At 36.4% G+C, this 23,117-nt stretch overlaps 1 protein-coding gene across 6 annotated transcripts in view; it reads left to right on the top strand.

Annotated features, from left to right (window-relative positions):
- LOC108027473 (synaptosomal-associated protein 25) overlaps positions 1 to 23,117 on the top strand; it is a 299,679-nt gene that overhangs the window by 144,514 nt on the left and 132,048 nt on the right. For 5 of the 6 annotated variants that reach the window (XM_050886294.1, XM_050886293.1, XM_050886295.1 and 2 more), the window contains one exon: positions 2,095 to 2,191. In XM_050886294.1, the coding sequence (XP_050742251.1) occupies positions 2,095 to 2,191 (97 nt within the window). Of the gene's footprint in view, positions 1 to 2,094; positions 2,192 to 23,117 lie in introns of those variants that run through there. The other variant, XM_050886298.1, reaches the window with a different exon arrangement.

The following is a 23,117-nucleotide window of genomic DNA, read 5'->3' as shown; positions in this document are numbered from 1 at the left end:
CCTTGCGTGGCTGTTGCGATGTGGTATTTTGCTTGCTGATGGCGATGTTCTGCGAACTGCACCTGGCTGCGTGGACGTTTGCGGCTTTTGGTACTCGGGGTTTCGGCATACGCTGTTCCGGGACTTCACGAGTCGGAACCGTAGCCTATCCTGGAAAATTTCACTCGAGGCCGTACCAATCGACGGCTTTCCCTTCTGGATCGTTATACTCGGGGTACGGACATGACACTTCGGATCTTCACGGTTCGGAACCGTAGGCTCTCCTGGGAAACTCCACTCGAGACCATACTGATCGACCGCTCTCCCTTCTGGCTGATCGCGCCAGGACCTGCTCCTTTTCCACCTGACGTACTGGGCTTACGGTGGGACACGCGAAAGCAGTGTACACTGGGTTTAGACAGCCTTTTCCCCGAGATCGCGACTTCTTGCCGCTAGCCTTCACTGCGCAAACTCCGACAGACTGAAAGGCGTAACGCAAAGATTTCATTGACAGGAATAAACAGATCGCCTTGACCTAGCCGAGTGATGCCTTCTGGACCTCAGCTATCTTTGTTTCAATTCGGAGATTCCTGGTATCCCAATCCCGAACGTCTCGACAACGATCTTGCTCCTTGTAAGCTTCCACGTCGCTGCTTCCAAAGACATGTCTTGTTGTGGCTCCCTTGTGGTTTACTTGGTTGTTTTACTGTTCACTTTGATATCTGATCTTGATGGTTTGAATCCTCGTTCTCTTGCCAGCGCCCTGCGGCTTTATATAGGGCCTCTGGGAACCGTTATTTTCCTTATGCGCACGGCTTGCTGAATCTCTCCACTCCGGGTCCAAAGTCTAGGGCTCCAGCTAGAGACCCACTTGTCTTTTATACACAGCTTCCAACTGAAGTCCTGCCCAATGCTGCCGTCTAGCTGGTTCCCGTGATACATGTGGCATGCCTGTGGTCCAAAGTTGACGGCAGAGTGCAAAGTCTGGCGAAGTCCCTGTATTTCCTTTTGCACACGACACACTCGCTCCGCCCGCCAAGTGTCCACTCTCTCTTTCTCCATCCTTGATCTCCAAACTCTCTTGGTGTCCAACATGATCTGTAAACTCTCTCTCTCTTAATCGTTAGAGCCGTTTTTGAGGAATCAGAAAAAAAGCTGATAAAAATCTGAGTAAAAAAACTTTGGCTCATGTTTGAAACTCGTAAATACTATATCAAAATACCTTTCTTACGACATATAGCACAGGCCTGTAGCCTGTAGCTTTAGTATTTCACAAGTTACAGGTTAACACAATTTAGCTATTTAAAGCAGCTAGTTTTTCTAAAAGTGGTAGAACTTGTTTTTCTTACTATATTGAGCTGTTTAGCATCATCTTAAATTTCGTAGGTTCTAAAACATAATTTTAGGTTAAATGGACAAACAGAAATATTTTATCATTTTGTTTTTCGAATTACTTTTGAGAAGTGAGAATATAAAAATATAAGATAAAAGAACTTTAATATTTTTTAAGAAACTTGAATATTTGTAAATTTTCTACGGGATTTTGTCAGGACTTGCAGTATAGATTATCGTAATTTTTTATACAGGTATTAAATCTTTTAACAATTTTAAGCCGATTTCCTTTTGCTTAATTTTCGCTTTTTTTATAAAATCTTTGATAGATTGTCGTTGATAGATTGTTGATTGTTGAAAAATATGTTGAATAGGTTCTCGATATGCAAGACAACATGGTCGCCAACAAAATCTTGTGCCAAGTACAGTAATGCATTTTAAATTTAAGACTTCTTGCGAAGTAATTAATTAAACGAAAGGTTGGGTTAGTCGGATTCGAATTCTGTGTGTTCTCTGGGTGAGAATTTGTTGATTCTTGAGGCTCCAAGAGCTACAAAATTTTTTACTTTCCTTAAAATCAGATAAATGGTCATAAATATAAAAAATATAATGCAATTTTACTGAGTTTACGGTACAATTGTTGTAACCGTGGAAAAGAGCAAAATAATTAGGAATTATTAGGAATAATTATTTTTCCGAGTTTTTTAGTCTTTTTAAATTTGTAGTGTTTTATATTTCAAAAACGTAATCTAAATAAGAAAAACATCTATGAATATTTTTCAGAATGCCAGCGGATCCATCAGAAGAAATGGCGACTCCTCAGGTTCCTAAAACCGAGCTAGAAGAGCTGCAAATTAGTGCGCAAGGAGTTGCTGATGAGGTTAGTGTGATTTTTGGTTAAGAATAAGAATCATAAGAATTAATGGCCGCGGTGATAAAAAAAAACATTCTAACTGATCATAGCAACGCAGTGAAGGAGACGTTTCCGACCCCATAAAGTATATATATTCTTGATCAGCGTCACAAGACGAGTCGATCTAGCTATGTCGTCTGTCCGTCCATCTGTCCGTCCGTTTCTATGCAAACTAGTCTCTCAGTTTTAAAGCTATCGGGGTGAAGCTTTCCCAAAAATCTTCTTTCTATTGCAGGTAGTATATAAGACGGAACCAGCCGTATCGGACAACTATATCTTATAGCTCCCATAGGAACTATCGGGGAAAATATTAAAAAAAATTACATCTATGGTGTTTTTTAATATATACCTTTCTATGCTTGGATATAACATTTTTAAATTAATTCTGAATTAGTGGTAACATAATATTGAAAAATTCGGTGTTTTTTAACATATAACCTCCTACGCTTGGATTTTTTATTTGGTTTTGAATTTCGATTAAAATTTTATCAAAATCGGATGACTATATCATATAGTTGCCATAGGAACGATCCGAAAAGTAGTCGGAAAATTAGTGAAATGAAAATTATATCTTTGGTGTTTTTTAACATACAACTTTGTTAGTTTAAAAATAACATTTTATAATTAGTTCTGAATTTTGAATTAAATTTGATTAAAATCGGACGACTATATCATATAGCTGTCATAGGAACATTCAGATAATTGATGGCAAATAATATGAAACAAATTATAGCTTTGGGGCTTTTTGACATATTATCTTATAAAATTGGGAATATACATTTTTATATTTTTAAAAATTTCGAATTCAATTTAATAAAATTATCGATTTTTTACAACTGTAAGGGTATATAAATTCCGCTTACCGAAGTTAACTTTCTTTCTTGTTATTTTTGTGATTTCGAACTTTAGTGTCGAAAAGATATCTAGCTAAGCCTCCTACTCCTAGTACTTAGCTACTACATACCCCACAATCGGACTGAATCGCAATATTAAATTAATTAAATAAATTAAAAAGTCCAATTGACTGTTGGTATCTATCTATCTTGGTATCATGTTATACCCTTGCAGTGGATATAATGATTTCAGTCAGAAATTTGCAAAGCAGGGAAGTTAACATTTCTGACTCCATATATATATTCTTGATCAGCATCATTAGACGAGTCGATCTAGCCATGTCCTTCTGTCCGTCTGTTTCTACGCAAACTAGCCTCTCAGATTTATGATATCGGGCTGAAACTTTCCCAAAAGTCTTCTCTCTTTTGCAGGTAGTATTTAAAGTCTTAACAAGCATATATCTTATAGCTCCCATGGGAATAATCGGGAAAACATTTTTTTAATTATATGGATAAACATTTTTTTTTTTAGTTTTGAATTTCGAATTAAATTTTATCAAAGTCGGGGACCGTATAATATATAACAAAAATTAGAAATATAAAAATATTATGAAAAAATTACAAATTTGATGTTTTGTATCATACTTATACCCTTGCAGAGGGTATATTAATTTCAGTCAGAAGCTTGGATCCCAGTGAAGTAGACGTTTCCGACCCCATAAAGTATATACGAGTATATTCTCGAGCATCACTAGACGAGTCGATCTAGCCATGTCCGTCTGTCCGTGCGTCTGTTCGTTCGTCTGTCCGTCCGTTTGTCCATCCGTCTGTCCGTCCGTTTCTACGCAAACTTATCTCTTAGATTTATTGCTATCGGGCTGAAACTTTACCAAAAGTCTTCTTTCTATTGCAGGTAATATATAAGTCGGAAGCAGCCGGATCGGACTTATATCTTCTAGCTCCCATAGGAACTATCGAAGGGAAAGTTAAAAAAATTATATTATATATTATATAAAATTATTATATATAATCTAGCTATCATAGGAAAAAACCCAAAATGGGTGGGAAAATAATATTAAACAAATTATAGCTTCGGTGTTTTTTAACATATTATTTTATAATATTCGGAATATAACACTTTATATTTTTAAGAATTTCGAATTAAAATAAATAAAAATCGGACGACTCTAACATATTGCTGTCAAAGAAAGGGTTAGAGAAATAATAAAATAATTTTTTTTGTTAAAAATTCAAAATGATTACAAACGTTGATTATTTCTAATAATTGCAAAGGTAAACAAACTTCGGCTTGTCGAAGTTAACGTCCTTTCTTGTTTTTGTTTTTTTAGCCATTACTCGTATAGTAAAGGGCTACACTAGATTGATCGGAAAAAATACGGAGAAGGAAGCTTTTTCGACCTTATAAGTAAAGAGGATCATTAGCCGTCTGTTGAAATGAACAGTGAGATCTTTGAAACTATAAAAACTGGAATGCATTTAAATTCTTGGTCTTCCTCTACCCACTCTATCGATCACACTGGAACCCGGCTGCAATTTTAACTCGCTCGAGGTGCCCAGCCTACAACAAAGCTAGCAAACCACCGCCTCGTAGTAGAGAGGTTGCTCTCTGACTTCCGTATCAAAATAAATGCACATAAATGTAAGCACATAAAGCTTAGAGAAAACAGGCAAGTATGCCCTCCACAATCATTGAACAGTACGCAGATTCCCCAAGCCTATAAGTAACGTATCTCGGCGTTCACCTTGACAGACGATAAACTTGGAGAAGACTAATCGAACGCAATAAAGTACATCTAAAACTAAAAGCCAGCAGGTTCCATTGAATTCTTGAGGTTCGTTCGCCCCTGCGTCTGGACCACAAGTTTTTGCTCTACAACTCCACTCTCAAGCCCATCTGGACTTATGGCTCCCATCTTTAGGGGAACGCAAGCAGCAGCAACATAGACATTATACAGCGCGTTTAATAGAAAGTCCTGCAAACTATCACTGGGGCACCATGATATATTCGTAACCAAAACATACACCGGGACGTAGGCATTCTTACCGTTAATATGAAATAGACAAAGAAAATGCGTCCCACAATGAAATACTCTCTCCAAGATCAGGCTAGGCATTACAGCCTAAGGAGGAGAAAGCGGCCGAAATCTTCGCAGCGAAATTGTCACCATGACGGACCTTACCAGGTCTTGGATTTTGGATACGCCACGTAAACACAAAGAAAGAGTGAACCATCCACGTAAGCGCGATGAAAGAGCAACAAAATACAAGCGATCATCAAAAATAAGCACACATAACAGACGCAAAGCAACATTAAAGGATAACTCCAAAGACTCTCACAGGGTACTACAAACTACGAGACTCAAGGATGACTCCAAGAATTCTCAAAAGATACTACTTATTAAGGACTCTACAAGGTACTCAAAGAAATCTCTAAGGATACTCAAGTCGCTACGATGTAACCATATACAAGGAACACGTCAAGGATAACAATAGAATACGGAGGGAAACAAACCAAGACGTCAATGACTCGATTGTGACTGATAGGACACGCACATCAGCAGTCTGCCGAAGGAAGTGGGAAGGCGGCACAAGTAACTGTATCGAAATGACCACAAGCAATGGCCAGGGACATAAAGACGCCGCCAAGCAACCTAGGATTGACCAAGGCAACGGAGTAAACCTTACTACTAGCGACTAGGCTAGCAAGTTCTTGAATCTGCATTGCACCATCTGCTCTTCCCGGCACTGGCGAATTTAGCTCTAGAGGAGTTTGACAGCCACCACGGTGGCATGATGACAACCGACTGCGTCACATGTATGCCAGTCTGCGGGAGGAGCAGCACGCCTGCCAGGTGCTGGCCTCTGTTAATGTCCCCGCTCTCTACCGAAGCTTTGTAGTAGTAATAAAGGGGGCGCCTCGATAGGCGGTCGATTTTCACTGGACGATAGTTCGATAGATAGGTATACACAAATGGAATGATCGGTAAAGATCGCGGCAAGAAAGTGGCAAGTGGAAAGTATCGATCCCGATGGGGAGGCATGCTGGGTTATCGAAAGCCGATAGGAGTCAGCAGGAGCATCGCAAGGACAAAACTTCTCGGATATGCAAGGAAACGCCGGAGGGTAGAATAGAGGTTCTTTTTATAGTTTCCCGAATTAGGGGGTGAATGTGAGCAGCAGTAGTGACAGCAGATGGCCGGCCGCTTACCAGGTAGGCGGCAAATTCGCGAGGAAAATTGGCAATACAAATAGTGCCGGAGTCAGTACGTTAAAAAAAAACATCTAACAATATTGGGCAATCTTACAGCTTGAGTAATTTCTGGAAATATAACAATTCGAATAATTCACAACAGTCCTATTGCTCTAACAGCATCTCAAATGGAGGTGGAGGTCAGACGTCAAGCAGCGAACGACTCCACATATTATTTTTTTATTTTTTATTTTTTTAGCGGGTTTCCACGACTACACCTCGATTTGTTTTGTTTGTCTATGTTCGTAGATGTTCTTAGCTGCTCTTTCGAAAGAATATTCGCTTTGTATACCAGGAACGCAGTAGGCCCTAGCGCGCTTCCTTGCGGGACTCTAGCTTTGATAATGTAGTCGTCGGATGTTGTTGTGTTGCACCTAACTGCGAAGGTTCTGTTGTAGAGATACGACTTAAGTAGCTTGTGAGTGTAATAAGGCAAGTGTATTTTGATTTTGTGCATGAGGCCGTCTAGCCATACTCGATCGAAGGCTTGAGGAATAATTCCCGATGCTCAAAGGCTGTGCGTATTTCTGATGTTATTCTGTTAACGTGTTCGATTACTCCACGCTTTTGAAAACCAAATTGATGTGCCGGGATAACATTGTATTCTCTTAGATATGGTATTATGCGAGTTAAGTCAATCAAAAATTAATAACTTTATGGTCTTCTAGATAACCAGCTCATAAAGAATTATAGCACTCGATTAAGCTCCCGTTCGAACGCACACTCGCAATCCCCTTCTTAATTGTTTGCCTCTCAGTCGAAAACTTAACAAATCCAAAATAAGCTTAAAAAATATGCATCAATTATAATCTGGATTGTCTGTAATTAACTAACTTGTTCCTTCCACCTTCTTGTCATCATCAGTATTGATGTATTGGTCACCTACCCGGTATTTTAATATATGGTAATCTGGCCACGAATAAATTTCAGTTAATATTTCGTTTCTAGCATAAAACCGATCCCTGTTGCGCTGTGGGGAGTAACATTGTGCATTAAAATGTCTTCTTGAAAATTCGCTTTTTTCAGATGAGCTTTGTGACATGAACTTCAGCCTCTTCATTAGCGATCAATTCATATTTTCAACTTCAACATTCGGCTCTGGCCAATATGGTTTGGTTTTTATTCAATGCCATTTGTGCTACAATATTGGGGAGGCGCTCGTTCCCGATGTTAACTCTGGATTACAAAATGTACTCCCCATAATTCATAGTTTTGGAATCATATCCACCTTGATTCGGGAACACAGTTTTTTTTCTTTAGAAAGTATTGACAGTGCTGACCAATTATTTGTCCTTTAAGTTTTTCGATGATGGACGGGCATACACACTAACACAAAACTAACCTTGAAATTAAACAGCTTGTTTTGGTGAAAAGACGTTTTAGGCATGCTTGGCAAACCATCAGATCGCCATCCTCAAAACAGGAAGCTGGTCGCAGACTTACATGGGCCCTAAGGTACGAAGAAGTAAGAGGAGAACGCCAGTACATTGAGAAACTTTCACCCACCAGAACCAAGCATCCCTTGTGGAGGGCCCACCCATATCTAAGTGCGCCGGACGAAACAGCAATTCCCATAAGAGACTCTGCTTTACTTTTAAATCTAGTTTTTTTGTAAATATATATGCATATCTTATTATACTGTCACTATGTTAGAAAAACTACAGTAAACATTTTTTATAAAAAATATTAAAAACAGTTAAAAAATTTCTTTTTTATTGATCCGTTATTGCATTCGATAGAGTTGTTGCATCCTTGAGTTGCAATTTAGTGTTTCCTTTCTGATTTTTATATAATTTAATTTGCTTTAAAACTAAATCTATCCCAATTTTTCAATATACTTACCATTATTTTAAAACAGTGCGCAACAAATCACTTCTTTTAATTTCGATTTCGATATACATATATCTTAGTTATCAAAACGCTTACCAATATTTTTTTTACTTATTTTTTACTTATTGTACTTTACACAATATTGTGTATTTAAATCATTATTACTTGGACAACTTAAGAGTTACAATCTGCTTATGCTTTTATATTTTTGTTATATATTGTTTCACATCCAATATTGTTTTTATATATAAATCAAATTTATTACTTGAGATGGTATAGCGGTATAAGTCCGCTGAAATAATGTATCCCAGTAAAAATTTGCGGCGAGATAATGTGGCTCTTTTTCCGGCGACTTTATGTCTTTTAACACGACATAATATCGTGCGACTTTAAGTCGACATAAGGTCGCTTTCGACGAATTTATGACGTTAGCAAACCACGACATAAGGAATAAAGAAATTTTGTTCATTGTGGTATATTTGTTCCAACGGCCAAATGATCTTGTCGTAAATCCCTTACTGGAGTTGCAGTATCCCTTAAATTCCACTTACACTGTGGCGCTAAAAAAATCAACCAAGAAATATTTATACACAACAACAAATTATAAAAAATCAAAGAAAATGTATTTATTTTCAACAAAAAATTATAAAAATTCATAAACTATTAATTTTAAAATGTATACTTGACTTTAATAGATAATTAAAATTGTATGAATTTGTAGACGCTTTTCAAGTATCCAAAAAGCCAAAAAAGCCACATTTGGTGTCATTTTCTCGTCTATGAATAAAAAAAGAATCTTGTTTTGGAAATTGTCTCAAAGACCCACCGTCCACGCTGAATTCCGGTGATATCTGTTTCATGGCGATCCAACAAATTTCGTCCACCGTTTTATCGTCTCGGTCCTAAAATAACAAAAACACAAACCTTTTTATTATTAATGGATTCTTTTTAAATTTAATTTAGGAAATTATTGAAACTTACTGAAACTTTCGATTCTGAAATAAGTGTGCGAACTGGATTTTTCATATTACGCATCAATCAGGCATTTCGCAAACTTGAAGGTGTGCCCTTTTGCATAAAATTTCTTTCCTAAGCTCAAATTGTAAGCTTTAATCGAGCTGGTCGTCTTTGTAATTATCTTTAAAACTGAAATGCGTTTTGTTCCCTCCTGGACAATAAGTACAAAATAAGAAATCATTATATTAAATATTAATTCGTTTTTTTTGGCAAAAAGACTTAAAACTCTGTCAAAAGACAAAAAAAAATTACGAAACAAGAATATATAGTGCTTATAGTGATCAGATCCAATCACTATCATAAATCTTTAAGCCATTACAGCTCAAAATATGATATAAAAGGGTTGTTTGCTCATGGAGCAGGAGTAAATATGCAACTTCGCGAACCCAATGGTTTACATATTTACGCTTAGCCGCCATCTGTTTAAATTGTGCTTTTTATTCCAAGAGCTTTCCTACGCATTCTCCTTAAATATTACATTCGGTTTAGAGTTGGTATTTTATGGTAATCTAGTATTATTTATAACCTATTACTTTGATGAAGTTTTAGTATGATCGTTGCTTGCCGACCTTTTTGGGTGTAATTTATTAGCGAGCTTTCAATATTCGGGCATATACTATGTTTATACGATAGGAATCACGATTTCTTAAAGGCACCATATAGAAATAACCCCTGTTTATACGACACATATCATTTCGTGATTTGCTTTCAGTAGAGATGCCAGACGTGTAAAATTTGGTATTTTAGTCTGGTCACACTTTTACAAAATGTAAACAAACCAAACAACGCAATGGATAAACTAAAATTCTTCATTTACAATCGGAAAATAAGAACCGGAAAATTAATTTCCAAAGTTACTGAGTGCTTTTTGGACACTAATGAAAGAGCCAAAGAGCGTTGCCACCTGGTCTGGCTGAAATCATAGTCAACTTTCGTGTGTTGCCGAATTCACGAAATGGCGTTTATACACACACGAATCGGCTGAAAGCGTGAAATGATAGCGTGAATTCGGCATCGTATAAACACAGTAATAGAAAACAATAAAAAACAGACATTGACATAGAAAACAATAAAAAACAGTAAAAGACCAAACAAGGATCAAACAACGTCTTGTCTTGACTTTTGCCGTCTTAAATTTGCCGGTAGAAGAAGCAAATATAGAAATTTAAGGAAAAGTATGTATGCATTTTTGTCATTTCTGATTGCAACTTAAAATCCTGGAAACCGTCTTGCATTTTTTTTACAAGCTTGACAAAAAATAAACTAGCAAACGTAATAATTGGTTTTAGGAGGCGAATTCATTAAAATATAATATTTTGGTATATGCTACGTGGGCGGCAGACAGTTTTAACCGTTTGGGCGTGGCAAACATTTTTTAGGTCAATCGAAAGATTTTATTAAGATTTAAGCAAAATAACCATTTCTAGCACGACCACTGTGGCCACCACAGTTTTGGGCGTTCGACTGGGTGTGGCCAATTTTTTTGGGTCAATCGTTAAGTACTGATGGGAAAATACTTTTCAGTTAAAATCTTTTTCTATCATAAAAAGTCTGTCCGTCCATATAAACGCTGAGATCTCCGAAACTATGAGCATAAACATGCACATTCCTGGGCTTCCTACGAAGCGCACTTTTGGGGTGTCACTCCCACTCTAACGCAAGCAATTCGCGAAAATCTCTAGTGCCTATACTTTTTATGATAGGACAAAAATTATAATTGAAATGTATTTGTCTCATCAATACCTATCGGTTGACCACGCAACGCTCACAAACGGCTTAAACGCTTAAATCTGTCTGCCGCCTACATAACATTTACTGAAATAGCCGGTAGGTGGCGCCCTAAAATATCGATTTGCCGCTTTTATATCTCTATTTCCCTTTTGCTTCCTTAAACTGTGTAAAGGGTATCTGATAGTCGAGGCACTCGACTATAGCGTCAGTCCTTGTTTAGTTTTTAGTTTTCAGGGTCCCATACTAGAAGTTTTTATTCCAGTGTTGTCATTTATGGGTATAAATTCACTAATGAAATATTATCTCTTGCAAATAACTAATCAGAAGCTGTTTAAACGAAGCAAATAGGAACACGGTTCAAGGTGGAATCAATAAAAACAAGAAAGAAAGATAACTTCGACAAGCCGAAGTTTGTATACCCTTGCAGTTATAAAAAATAAACAACTTTATTAACACCATGTGAAATTTTTAAGGATTCTTGCTGACTTCAGTGATATAAAAAAAAATTATTTCATTATTTTTTAGTATCTGATTTTTATTAAATTGAATTCAAAATTCTTAAAAATATAAAAAATTATATTCCCAACATTATAAGAAAATATATCAAAAAGCACCAAAGGTATAATTTGTTTCATATTATTTTCCCACCAATTTTCAGATCATACCTACGGCAGCTATATGATATAGTCGTCCAATTTTGATATTATTTAATTCGAAATTCAGAACTAATTTAAAAATGTTATATCCAAGCTTAGAAAGGTATATGTTAAAAAACAGCAAAGATATATATATTTTTTTAATTTTTTCCCGATACTTCCTATGTGTGCTATACGATATAGTTGTCCGATCCGACTGCTTCCGACTTATATACTACCTGCAATAGAAAGAAGACTTTTGGGAAAGTTTCAGCCCGATATCTTTAAAACTTAGAGACTAGTTTGCGTAGAAACGGAGGGACAGACGGACGGACAAACGGGCATGGCTAGATCGACTCGTCTAGTGACGCTGGTCAATAATATATATACTTTATGGGGTCGGAAACTTCTCTGGGGTCGGAAACCCTCTGCAAGGGTATAATTAGAAATAACTATAATATTGCATATAAAAGCGAGCGCACAGGTTTTACAGTAATTGTTATGCATGCTTCCATGCCTGCATGCTTAAGCGAACACTTGTATTGGTGTGAAGTGCGCGCGCTTTTTTTTAATATACTCTTCAGTCCCGCAGTCCGGTCGTCGGGACATGTCCAAGCTTTTATATCTGCATAAAACTGTATGCTGCTGTCGACGTCAGCAGAAAATTCAGAGCAGAGTAGAAGACTTCTGACGAAAGCGGTCTAACAAAAAAGAGAGGCAGATCTTCGGAGATTACCTTCTCTTTCTGTGCCTTGCCCGCGGCTCTAAGAGAGCAACCATCGGCCGGTACTTTTTTTTGGGTCTCCGTTATGTTCAGAAAGAAACCAAAAAAATAAGAAGACCTGGTGCATTCTGATTGAGTTATGAAAAGAGAAGAAACGGCTGTTTAAATGAGTTATGATAAGAGAAGAAACGGCTGTTTAAATTGTGCGCTGCGACTCATTTTAATTTATTAATAAAAGTGATATTTTTTGAAAAAAATCAAAACAGGTAAGTGGTTTTCTAAATTGAAGATGTTGTGCGTCGATCCACGTTTAAAGAACGTCACTTTTTGAGATTTTTTTTATAAAATTTATAATGTAACCCAGAAGGTTCTGTAAGTAATGTAATGTGATGAAATCCCTGAACGGGTTTAATACACAAGTAAACAAGTGAAACACATTTTTTAAAGACACATTACTTTTTTTCAGGAGCGTTGGCCAACGATTCCGAGGACCCGGACAAATGTTTAGGAAAGGCAATGAAAAACATTAAAAACAAATTACCTTTAAAAAACATAGATTTAAATTATACAATTTAAATAAAATATAGTATTAAATTAAATTAATATGTAAGTATTTTAAATTCAATATTTGGAAAGGTAAAAACTCCATGGAAAAATCGCGAAGTTCCGAAGGTATTTCCCTGGGACGTTTTCCTTGCAGGGGACAGGCCATACAATAAATGAGTATAAGGGAAAGGGAAATCCGAGAAAAAAATTTCCTTTGCATTTTCCCCTCGGAAAAAGAGGATGCCCCATACAATTTTCTTATGCGGCGTCCCGGGGAAACCCAATGAGCTTTGATTTTCAACTTACTCTTCCATAACATCATTGAAAATTTTGAGGTGTCGTCGTCTTCTGTCGATTTCTGGCAACGGTTTTTAGCATCTTCAAAAGCGTTTATTTTTTTTTAATCGCTGACCTGGGCACCATTATTATGGTGCCGATGGTCTGGATTTTCAAGTATACGCGTTTCGTCACTGGATATCTTTTACGCAACATTTCAATGCTGTATAGCCTGTGTTCAATTTTTTTATTTTTTGCGAACAAGTGGTTGTAGTCAAAGCCAATGCAAGCTACCAGTTTGAAATTTAAAGCCTATCATTTTTTGAACCAGATCATGAAACTCTTTGATCGAAACGCTTCCTTGAAACTTTGTTATTTTCCGCATCAATCTTCAACCAACGTGAAATTGAAAGCCTATGCTCATTTTGTCTGCGAGCGAAATGCTTTAAAGAACCAGCTTTTTCATTGATCTATCCAATTATTGAACTTTTGCTGCAAATATCTACCTTTTTCATTATTCTGTTTGTATCTTTTCAATCATTGAACTTTTGTTTTGCGCATCAATCTTTTTACGCCAGTAAGTGTCGCTAGTGTGTGCCATATGCCGCCAGCGAGTTTGTGTCGCTTTAAAACGATATAAAGTCGAGCGAGTTTATGTTAACGAAATAAAGTCGCGCGATCTTATTTCGCCTAAAATTTGTCGAGTTTATGTCGGCCATCTAATAGCCTGGAAAATTACACCTTCTTACCCAATTGTGGTATTTTTGGTACTGATATCGGTTTTGTTGTTTTGTTTCTCTATACTATTATTCATGAAGTACAAAAAATGTTTATTGATATATAAATCAGAAAAATGTAGACAGTAAAATAACCAATAAAATTATCCCATAACCCTTCTCAAATAAACCATATAGAAATAATTTCAATATTCCATAAATTACGAAAAATCCAGGTTGAGATGAAGCAAATACATTAATTTAGAATCTATCTTTTTTGGTTACACAACCACTGTCAGAATTATTCCACAATGTAAAAGATCTTGAGATACAGATCTTTACGTTTGATGTGAGTATCGCAAGCACTGCAACTGCTTCCTATCAACGCTTAAACAGGGAAAACTTTTCCTGACGTTATCAAGAACCCAATCATTAAACACGTCTAGCCCAGAACCACCTCCGGTCCATTCTCGAAAGATGAAAAACAGGACCGACTCTCTCTCAAAAAATTGTCAACTATGCTATTTGACAAATAATGAACGTGGGTACTGTCAGGCCTTAGAAAACGACAAGCAGAAATCGAACTGTTTGGAAACCATTCTTTAAAAGCGAGTTAATGATTTCATTGTTTCTGAGTTTCAAAAGGTCTTATTATGGACACAACTCAAGATAGTTTTTTGATACAAGCCTATGTAGGCACATAGTTTATTAACATCTCTTACAAGTAAGGTTACTTGAAATCAGCGAGTAGGTGGAGCCACAGTGGGACATGGTTATTAAATTTTAAATTAAAAAAGTCGGCGCTGTGTATCACGCCCGAGGATTCTATCGACCCATTGGTTTCGAAGGCGACTGTCCAGGCACAAGTAAGCGATCCCAGTAGCAATTTGAGAATTGTGGTCTCACCTCATTAACGGTTGGTACTATCTTGTCACGAAATAAAACGCTATTCTCGACACAGTGGTTCCACTTCACCCAAAGCATCCTCCGTAGGGCCTTTGTGATGCAGGTTTGTATTTTTCTTACGACGCAAGCGGTGCCCCAGCACGTTATTCCCCATATAAGGGTCGAGAGAATAAAGGCTTTGAAGAGCCGGACTTCAGCCTGAAGTTGTAATCTTCTAACTGGGCGAAGTAGCCAGTTCATATTGTCCATTTTCCCAATTGCTTAATCACAGACTTGGTCTATCTGACTCTTCCAGAATATACGGCCCTTCAAGTAATGGCGATAGAGGTAGGAAAGTTGCAATTTTCTATGCCCCAACATTCAAAATCGTAAGGAAAGGTTGTATACGTCACGCATACGTGGCAATAATAGCAGAGTGGCAAATATGTAAATCAAATTAACGGCTTAATAAAGCGTCATCAACATTCAGGATCCTATTAGAAAAGATCCGCTACAAAGTTTTCGATAGCGTGGGCAGAAGACTTATTGGCCTATAGGACTCAAGGGTGTACGGCTCTTAACCCTTATTGCGGACCATTGTAACTAGCCTACATTTCCAAGGGAATGGGAAATGGCAAAGGTTCAGTGACGCATTGAAGAGAAGGCAAAGATCCGCAATGACAGAGAAAGGGCCAATCGCGTTTTTATGATCACGGATTTTCTCTTTAGGAGGACGGATTGAGAGTCCAAACCTAAAAATTGTGCTTAGAGCTTCTTGTTGCAAAATCGGACGCATTAAATGTCCGCAAATACTATTTCTATTTCTGAATCAATGTGAGCAAAAGTGCCATCGCTTTGTTTATGAGAAACTTGTGTGGGGGGATTGCCTTTTCAGATTTCGTGTATATTTCCATAATGCGAATCCATGATCCTGATTAGGATCAATTGCACTGAGGTGATTCACAAAAATTGTGGTTTGGCCATTTGGAGGACTTTTCTGAGTTCTGACACAGCAGCACAACAACTTGCTAATTATAGGGTATGCCTTGTTCTCATCCAAACGCTGCGAAGTTTACGACCTATTCTGGGCAAGACTGGAATTTCAAGTTTCAAAGAAGCCCATGTAGGCGACGTAATAGGTACACTGATAGAAGTTGCTTCTGAAAAAAGGAATCAACGTATCAGTAGTAACACGTGGAGTTTACCTTTAGTAAAAGCAGTGAGCCTGACAGTGAAACTTCCTTATTTCTAAGCTTCAAGAGGAATATAACATGAAAGGCCCGTACACTGGATGGAAAGGGTTACTTTAACGCACTGCAATACCAAAAGCAGTCGGAAGATGATAATTAACCAAGGGAAAATTCCTGAACCGCTCAGTGGCAGAATTTTGAATGGTTTTTCCACGAGCGCAGGCCCGTTTGCAACCCCAGAAGCTACGGTGCGCTTTCCAATTACCTCCAATAACAAAGGGGCTGCCCACAGAACCGAAAAGGTGGCGAAATTCGTCAGCTGGCCACGAATGACGATGACTTTACCAAATTAATAGCAATAACTTGCCGGTGAGACTTAGTTGCCGGGGTGCTCACGTGATAGTCCAGAGACTATTTGATAATAACTGCAGCACCCAAATGATTTCTACCATCGGTGCAATTGGCGCAGTACACAGCGTATCTTTGCAATTAAAAGAAAAAAGGCTGGTAAATTGTTCTTTTGAGATTAACAAAACGCCAAAGTTACATTCCTGGAGGAAATGCTCAACCTTAACCTTCAAGGATTTTGTAACCAAATTGTTATCCTTCCAAATTATGATATTTAAACCATAGTTACCATGGCATAGAGAACTCATTATTAATCGAATTTGACGCCATTATTGGCTGACTTGAGGAAACAGAAGGACGCAAAGGGAAGCTTGCTTTTGAGGCCGTTGACATTCTGAAGTCCCTTTTGACTTACGTTTCTCACACTGTTCCGTATAAGTAGGACAACTGCGGAAAGAGTTTACCCACAGTTAATACATTTTAGTGCTAGGCAATTATCCTTGTCCTTGGTGTCAAGGTCGCCAGCACACCCATCACATTTAGGTGAAAGAAAGCAAAAGTTTTCGAATGGGTAAATAATTGACTTTTGAACACCATAAACTCCATTTCTTTGAATCTTTGGTATAATTGTAACCACTTGATTCTTTTACTCAAATGTTATTAGAATCTTGTTGTTTTCAGCTGGTTCTAATTCAACAAATAATAAGTCTCATTTAGCCTAACCACTTTCACCAGGTGAATTCTATACATTCCAAGAGTTGTGCCCAATTCAGTAAGTCTTGGCATGATTTTACCAAGGTCAGTTGAAGCGAAAGGCCTTAATGACAATTCGGAAGGCCCGTTCGTTTTTGAATTAAAATTTGAAGTATGAAATCCCATTGTCCTTGAATAGTTTTTGGACCACATGGAAAGCCAGAAGACCCAAGTGAAAGTAATGGCATCGGTTGCCTAAAATCCGTGACATCTTTGAATAAAAAGGGTGGCAGAAAAAGAACTCGTTTTTTCTTTCTTGCTTGCCCAGATGCATTGGTTAAAGACTACAAACAATGAGTAGCTTGAGATAATTAAGGAAAAAGTGCATTACCAGTAGAGTATATGGCATCTTCATTATAAGACTATTATTATTTCCTAAGTATTAGAAGGAGGTGAAAGTGAGTTCACACTAACGAATCACATGATTGTATGGATTGTCCAGTTATTCTATTCCATTTAAGTAAACTCATTCATCAGAGGGGCATCTGTTAGAGTCAAAGACAGTTGCCTTGGAATTCCTGGATGTCTTAAAAACAGCTTTTTTAATGACCTCATCAGTATTGACTGGTGGTCGGCAGACTTGGTATTTTGCAGAGACTGAATGTTTCGTCTATGTCAGTCGTTATCATTCTAGTGAGTTTTCTTATTTTTGCAAGCGTCAGCAGTACAGGTAGGAAATAAAACAAAAAAGAAAGTTAACTTCGGCAAGCCGAAGTTTGTATATCCTTGCAGTTATAAGAAATAATCAACTTTAGTAACGACATGTATCAGTGATATTAAAAAAAAATATTTTAATATTTTTTTAAACCATTTTTTGACATCTATGTGTTAGAATAACTTTTATTAAATTGAATTCCTAAAAATATAACAAATTATATTCCCAATATTATGAGATAATATGTCAAAAAGCCCCAAAGCTATAATTTTTTTTTTATTATTTTTTTCCCACAATTTTTCCGATCGATCCTATGACAGCTATATGATATAGTCGTCCGATTTCGATCAAATTTAATTCGAAATTCAGAACTAATTAAAACATTTTATTTCCAAGCTTTGAGGGTTATTTGTCAAAAAGCACCAAAGCTATAATTTGTTTCATGTTATTTTCCGATCGTTTCTATGACAGCTATATGATGCAGTCGTTTGATTTTGATAAAATTAAATTCAAAATTCAAAACTAATTACAAAATTTTATTTCCCAGCTTAGAAAGTTATATGTTAACAAGTAAGGAAGTTAACTTTGGCAAGCCGAAGTTTGTATACCCTTGCAGTTATAAGAAATAATCAACTTTAATAACACCATGTGAAATTGTTAAGGATTGTTGCTGACTTCACTATAAAAAAAAATTTTTTCATTTTTTTCACACTATTTTTATACCCTTGCAGAGGGTATAATGATTTCAGTCAGAAGTTTGCAACGCAGTGAAGGAGACGTTTCTGACCCCATAAAGTATATATATTCTTGATCAGCGTCACAAGACGAATTGATCTAGCCGTGTTCGTCTGTCCGTCCGTTTCTGCGCAAACTAGTCTCTCAATTTTAAAGCTATAGGGCTGAAACTTTCCCAAAAGTCTTTTTTCTATTGCAGGTAGTATGTAAGTCGGAACCGGCCAGATCGGACAACTATATCTTATAGCTCCCATAGGAACTATCTGGGAAAAAATGTTCAAAAATTATATCTTTCGTGTTTTTAAACATATACCTTTCTAAGCTTTGATAAACCATTTTTAAATTAGCTCTGAATTTCGAATTAAATTTGATCAAAATCGGACGACTATATCATATAGCTCCTATAGGAACAATCGAAAAATTAGTGGTAAAATAATATTGAAAAATTAGATCTTCGGTGTTTTTTAACCTATAACCTCCTACGCTTGGAAATAACATTTTTTATTTGGCTTTGAATTTCGAATTAAATTTTATCAAAATCGGACGACTATATCATATAGCTACCATAGGAACGATAGCAAAATGAATAGGAAAACATGAAATAAAAATTATATCTTTCGTGTTCTTTAACATATAACCATATGAGCTTGAAAATACCATTTTTTATTTAGTTCTGAATTTCGAATTAAATTTTAATAAAATCGGACGATTATATCATGTAGATGTCATAGCAACGATCGGATAATTGGTGGGATATAATGTGAAACAAATTATAGCTTTGGGGCTTTTTGACATATGATCTTATAATATTGGGAATATACATTTTTATACTTTTAAGAATTTCGAATTCAATTTAATAAAATTATTGATTATTTTTATAGCTGCAAGGGTATACAAACTTCGGCTTGCCGAAGTTAACTTCCTTTCTTGTTTTGACATCTATATGTTACAGTAGTCCGATTTTTATTAAATTGAATTCGAAATTCTTAAAAATATAAAAAATTATATTCCCAATACTATAAGATGAAATGTCAAGAGGCCCAAAATATTATCATAAATCATATTATTTTCTCACCAATTTTTCAATCGTTCCTATGAGAGCTATATGATAATAGTCGTCCGATTTTGATACAATTTAATTCGAAATTCTGAACTAATCAAAAAATGTTACTTTCAAGCTTAGAAGGTTATATGTAAAAAAAAACACCAAAGATATAATTATTTCATATCTTCCGACTAATTTTCCGATTGTTCTTATGGCAGCTACATGATATAGTAAAAATAAAAATAAAATAAAATTTTATTCAAAATTCAGAACTATTTGAAAAATGTTAATTCCAAGCGTAGGATATTAAATGTTAAAAAAGACCAAAGATATAATCTTTTCATATTATTTTACCACTAATTTTTCAATTATTCCTATGGCAACTATATGATATAGTAATCCGATTTTGATAAAATGTAATTCGAAATTTTATACCAATTAAAAAATTAGGAGGTTATATCTTAAAAAACACAAAAAATATAATATATTATCTTGATCAGCGTCTCTAGATGAGTCGATCTAGCCATGTCCGTCTGTCCGTTTGGCCGTCTGTCCGTCTGTCATCTATCTCCTGACTAATTTTCCGATCGTTCCTATGACAGGTATATGATATAATCGTCCGATTTTGAAAAATTTAACACGATATTCAGAACTAATTAAAAAATGTTATTTCCAAGCTTAGAAACTTTTATGTTTAAAAACACCGAAGATGTTTAACGTTGACAAATTTTGTGACTTTCGAATTGCTTGGTGGAGACCATTCGTTTCAACTAATGAACTAATTCGATGGTTCTGGATTTCTACAAAATTGTTCAAACAAAATTCATAATTAATGTCACTGATAAAACAATTTCGTAAAAAATTCTTGAACATTTTCCGTGATAACATATTTTTTACATTTCCTTCAAAATTACTCTTGTTGCTTTCATGAATAAATGAGTCAGATTGACAGTGTAAAACAACACACATACAGTTGCAACTGTGGAAAAGTCTTTTTCGAATCTTACATTTATTAAGACTCGTTTGAGAAGCTCTATGGGTCAACAACGATTGTGTGGGTTGGCTTCATAATCTTTTCCACACAAAATTCGTCTAATATTGGAAAAAATGATTGTGACTGGGTTAGACTCCTGAAGAGTTCTTTAACAGAAAAACTGTTTTTGAACCGAAGTGGAGTAAGGCTTATTGAATAAATTCATATTCAGTCTAATATATTTTACAAGCTTAAACCTTTCCAATTATACTTATTAGTTGTTTACACGGTTTATTCTAGTTGTTCATAAGTAGTCTTCTTAGTCTTCTTATTAAGAATGATGTTTGTTATGAGCTATTATAGTCATTTCTAATAATGATCAAAAGTAAAAACTTAGACTATTTATGACTCCTGGATATGACTCCATTCATCCACGAATGAAAGTAGAAAGGATAGTCACAAGTGTCCAGTGTTTTAAACTTTGTAGTATTTTTCTCAGTTTACATTACCACATTCACGACCTGTTGGTGTTTTTATGAGTAGATATATACTGGTCGCCACAAGTATTTTTACGAAGCAAAAGTTAAATATACTTGTAGGAGATTCAGGGTCAGGTTCATCGGCCCTTATCAACACAGAATTTTCTCAGTGCACAGCGAAGCGAGTAGCAATGATTCTACTCAACACACGTTCGTTGGTTTACTGTGAATCGTTAACTCGAACTGCCTTATATTCTCCTTTTGGCTCATTTTTCTTTTCTCATCATTGCGCCACGCTCAGCAGGAATTTCGCTCTTCCTTCCCACCGCGCTCTCTCTCTTTTTGCAATCTCATTTGATTTTCATTTATTTCGCAGAAATCATATACTAAGAGACTTACAAATAATAATTTAATCTAGTATTTAAAAATAATCTCCGACACGGTCAGACTATAACACGACCTCGTGTTAGTCGATACAAAGCTAGAATGGCATTTATTGCGTATTACCTTTTAGTTCAATACTTGACTTATTTACTTATGCTATTTTTTTTGTTTACTAGAGTAAAAGTTCCTTTTGGCACAAACACATCAAGTTAGATATCCGTTAAACATTTCCATAACGTTAACTTGGCAGGATAATCCTTAAACATAACATTACAGAGTACAAGGACTCTTCCGGCCAAGCTCAATTGTCTGGATATCAACTGACTAATCATCATGGTTAGTTTAGTAGGCTACTGTCGTACAAATCCGAGAACAACGCTCTCTTCTGCACAAACTCAACCATTTGGATACCACTCGGTCATACCACAATATCGGACTCTTGCCGCATCTTTGCGACGCTAAGCACCACTGTGCCACTTGACCATGTATAAACTCAATCCCTGTATACGACTCCGCCTTCACCTTTCATAGGTCGCAAATTTCTTGTACGTACGTATCAGGTACACTGCATACACTATTATATGAATACTTATACTCGTACATACGCTTAGTAGTTAATAACAAATGGTCCTTTGAATTAAGGGTCTAATTTTTTTTTGGGTGTCGTTCCTCACTTTGAACACATGATCGCCTATTTTATATTTAAGGACATGGGCACGCTTTTTATCAACTCTGGCCGTGTCATACATCCTATTTTCCACATCGACTTGCATTTCTTCATTGATGGTCAACATTCCCATGGGCCTCGACTCCTTTCCTTTCAACTATTCTAGCGAACTATGTTGAGTCACCCGATTAGAGGTGCAGTTTTTGGCCAATTGTATTTCACCCAAGGCCTTCTGCCACGAACGCTCGCTAGTCTACATGTCAATTTTCTACTAACTTCCTGACATATTTCCTTATTCCCTCAAACAAATACTGCTCGTATACCTTATCTAGCGTCTTTTGGTAGCCTAAGTTCATTATGGTCTCGTGAATGTGGTTAATAACAGACTATCTAAATGCCCTCGCAACCATGAGAAAGTATCGTGTCTTGTCATTTTTTTTTGTCACTATTTAAATAGATTATGATTTTATATGTTCAGATACTAGTCAGTTGCCAAGTCAACTCGTACTTCCTTAACTTTGTATTTGTCTGCGCTTCTATTGTAACAGGATTTCTTAATAAGCAATCAGCATGAGCCATTTGGCTCCCCTTACGATATTCTACCTGGAATTCGAAAGGCTGCATTAATGACCACCATCGATGCACTCGCGGAGTCATTACCGCTTTCGCTCAACTCGGCTTATAGAATTACAATCCTTGTAATCAGTAAACTTTCTACCACTCAAATAATGGCGGAAGTGTTTAATGGCATTAAACACAGTCAATGTTTCGAGCTCATACAAGTGATATTTGGATTCCGTTAACGTAGTGCATTTGTTGTAATATTCAACAATCCTACGTTTGACTTCTACCTTATGAATCAGCATAGCACCGTAACCATTGGAGCTTGTATCCGTATGTAACTCAATTACAAATTTGGTATCAAAAATAATTAGTACAGGAGCACTTGTTTGCACTTTGATGATTTTTGGATGTTGTTGTTCTCATGTTGTTCCTTCCACTCGAATTTAAATATTTGAAGTATGTTGGTATAGTGGCTCCATTTCTTCAGAAAATCGAGGGGCGAATTGCCTGAATTAGGACGCTTGGGCTATAAACTGTCTAATCTGTGTGACTGAAGCTGGCTTAGGGAGTTGGGATAGTGCTAGGATTTTTCAGGGGTTGGGCTTTAGTTCACCCTCCTTTATGACAAAACCCAAA

Source organism: Drosophila biarmipes, chromosome 3L (genome assembly GCF_025231255.1).
Source record: "Drosophila biarmipes strain raj3 chromosome 3L, RU_DBia_V1.1, whole genome shotgun sequence".
Classification (NCBI taxonomy): domain Eukaryota; kingdom Metazoa; phylum Arthropoda; class Insecta; order Diptera; family Drosophilidae; genus Drosophila; species Drosophila biarmipes.
Note: the sequence above shows the minus strand (reverse complement) of the source record. Positions and strands in the feature narration are given on the sequence as shown.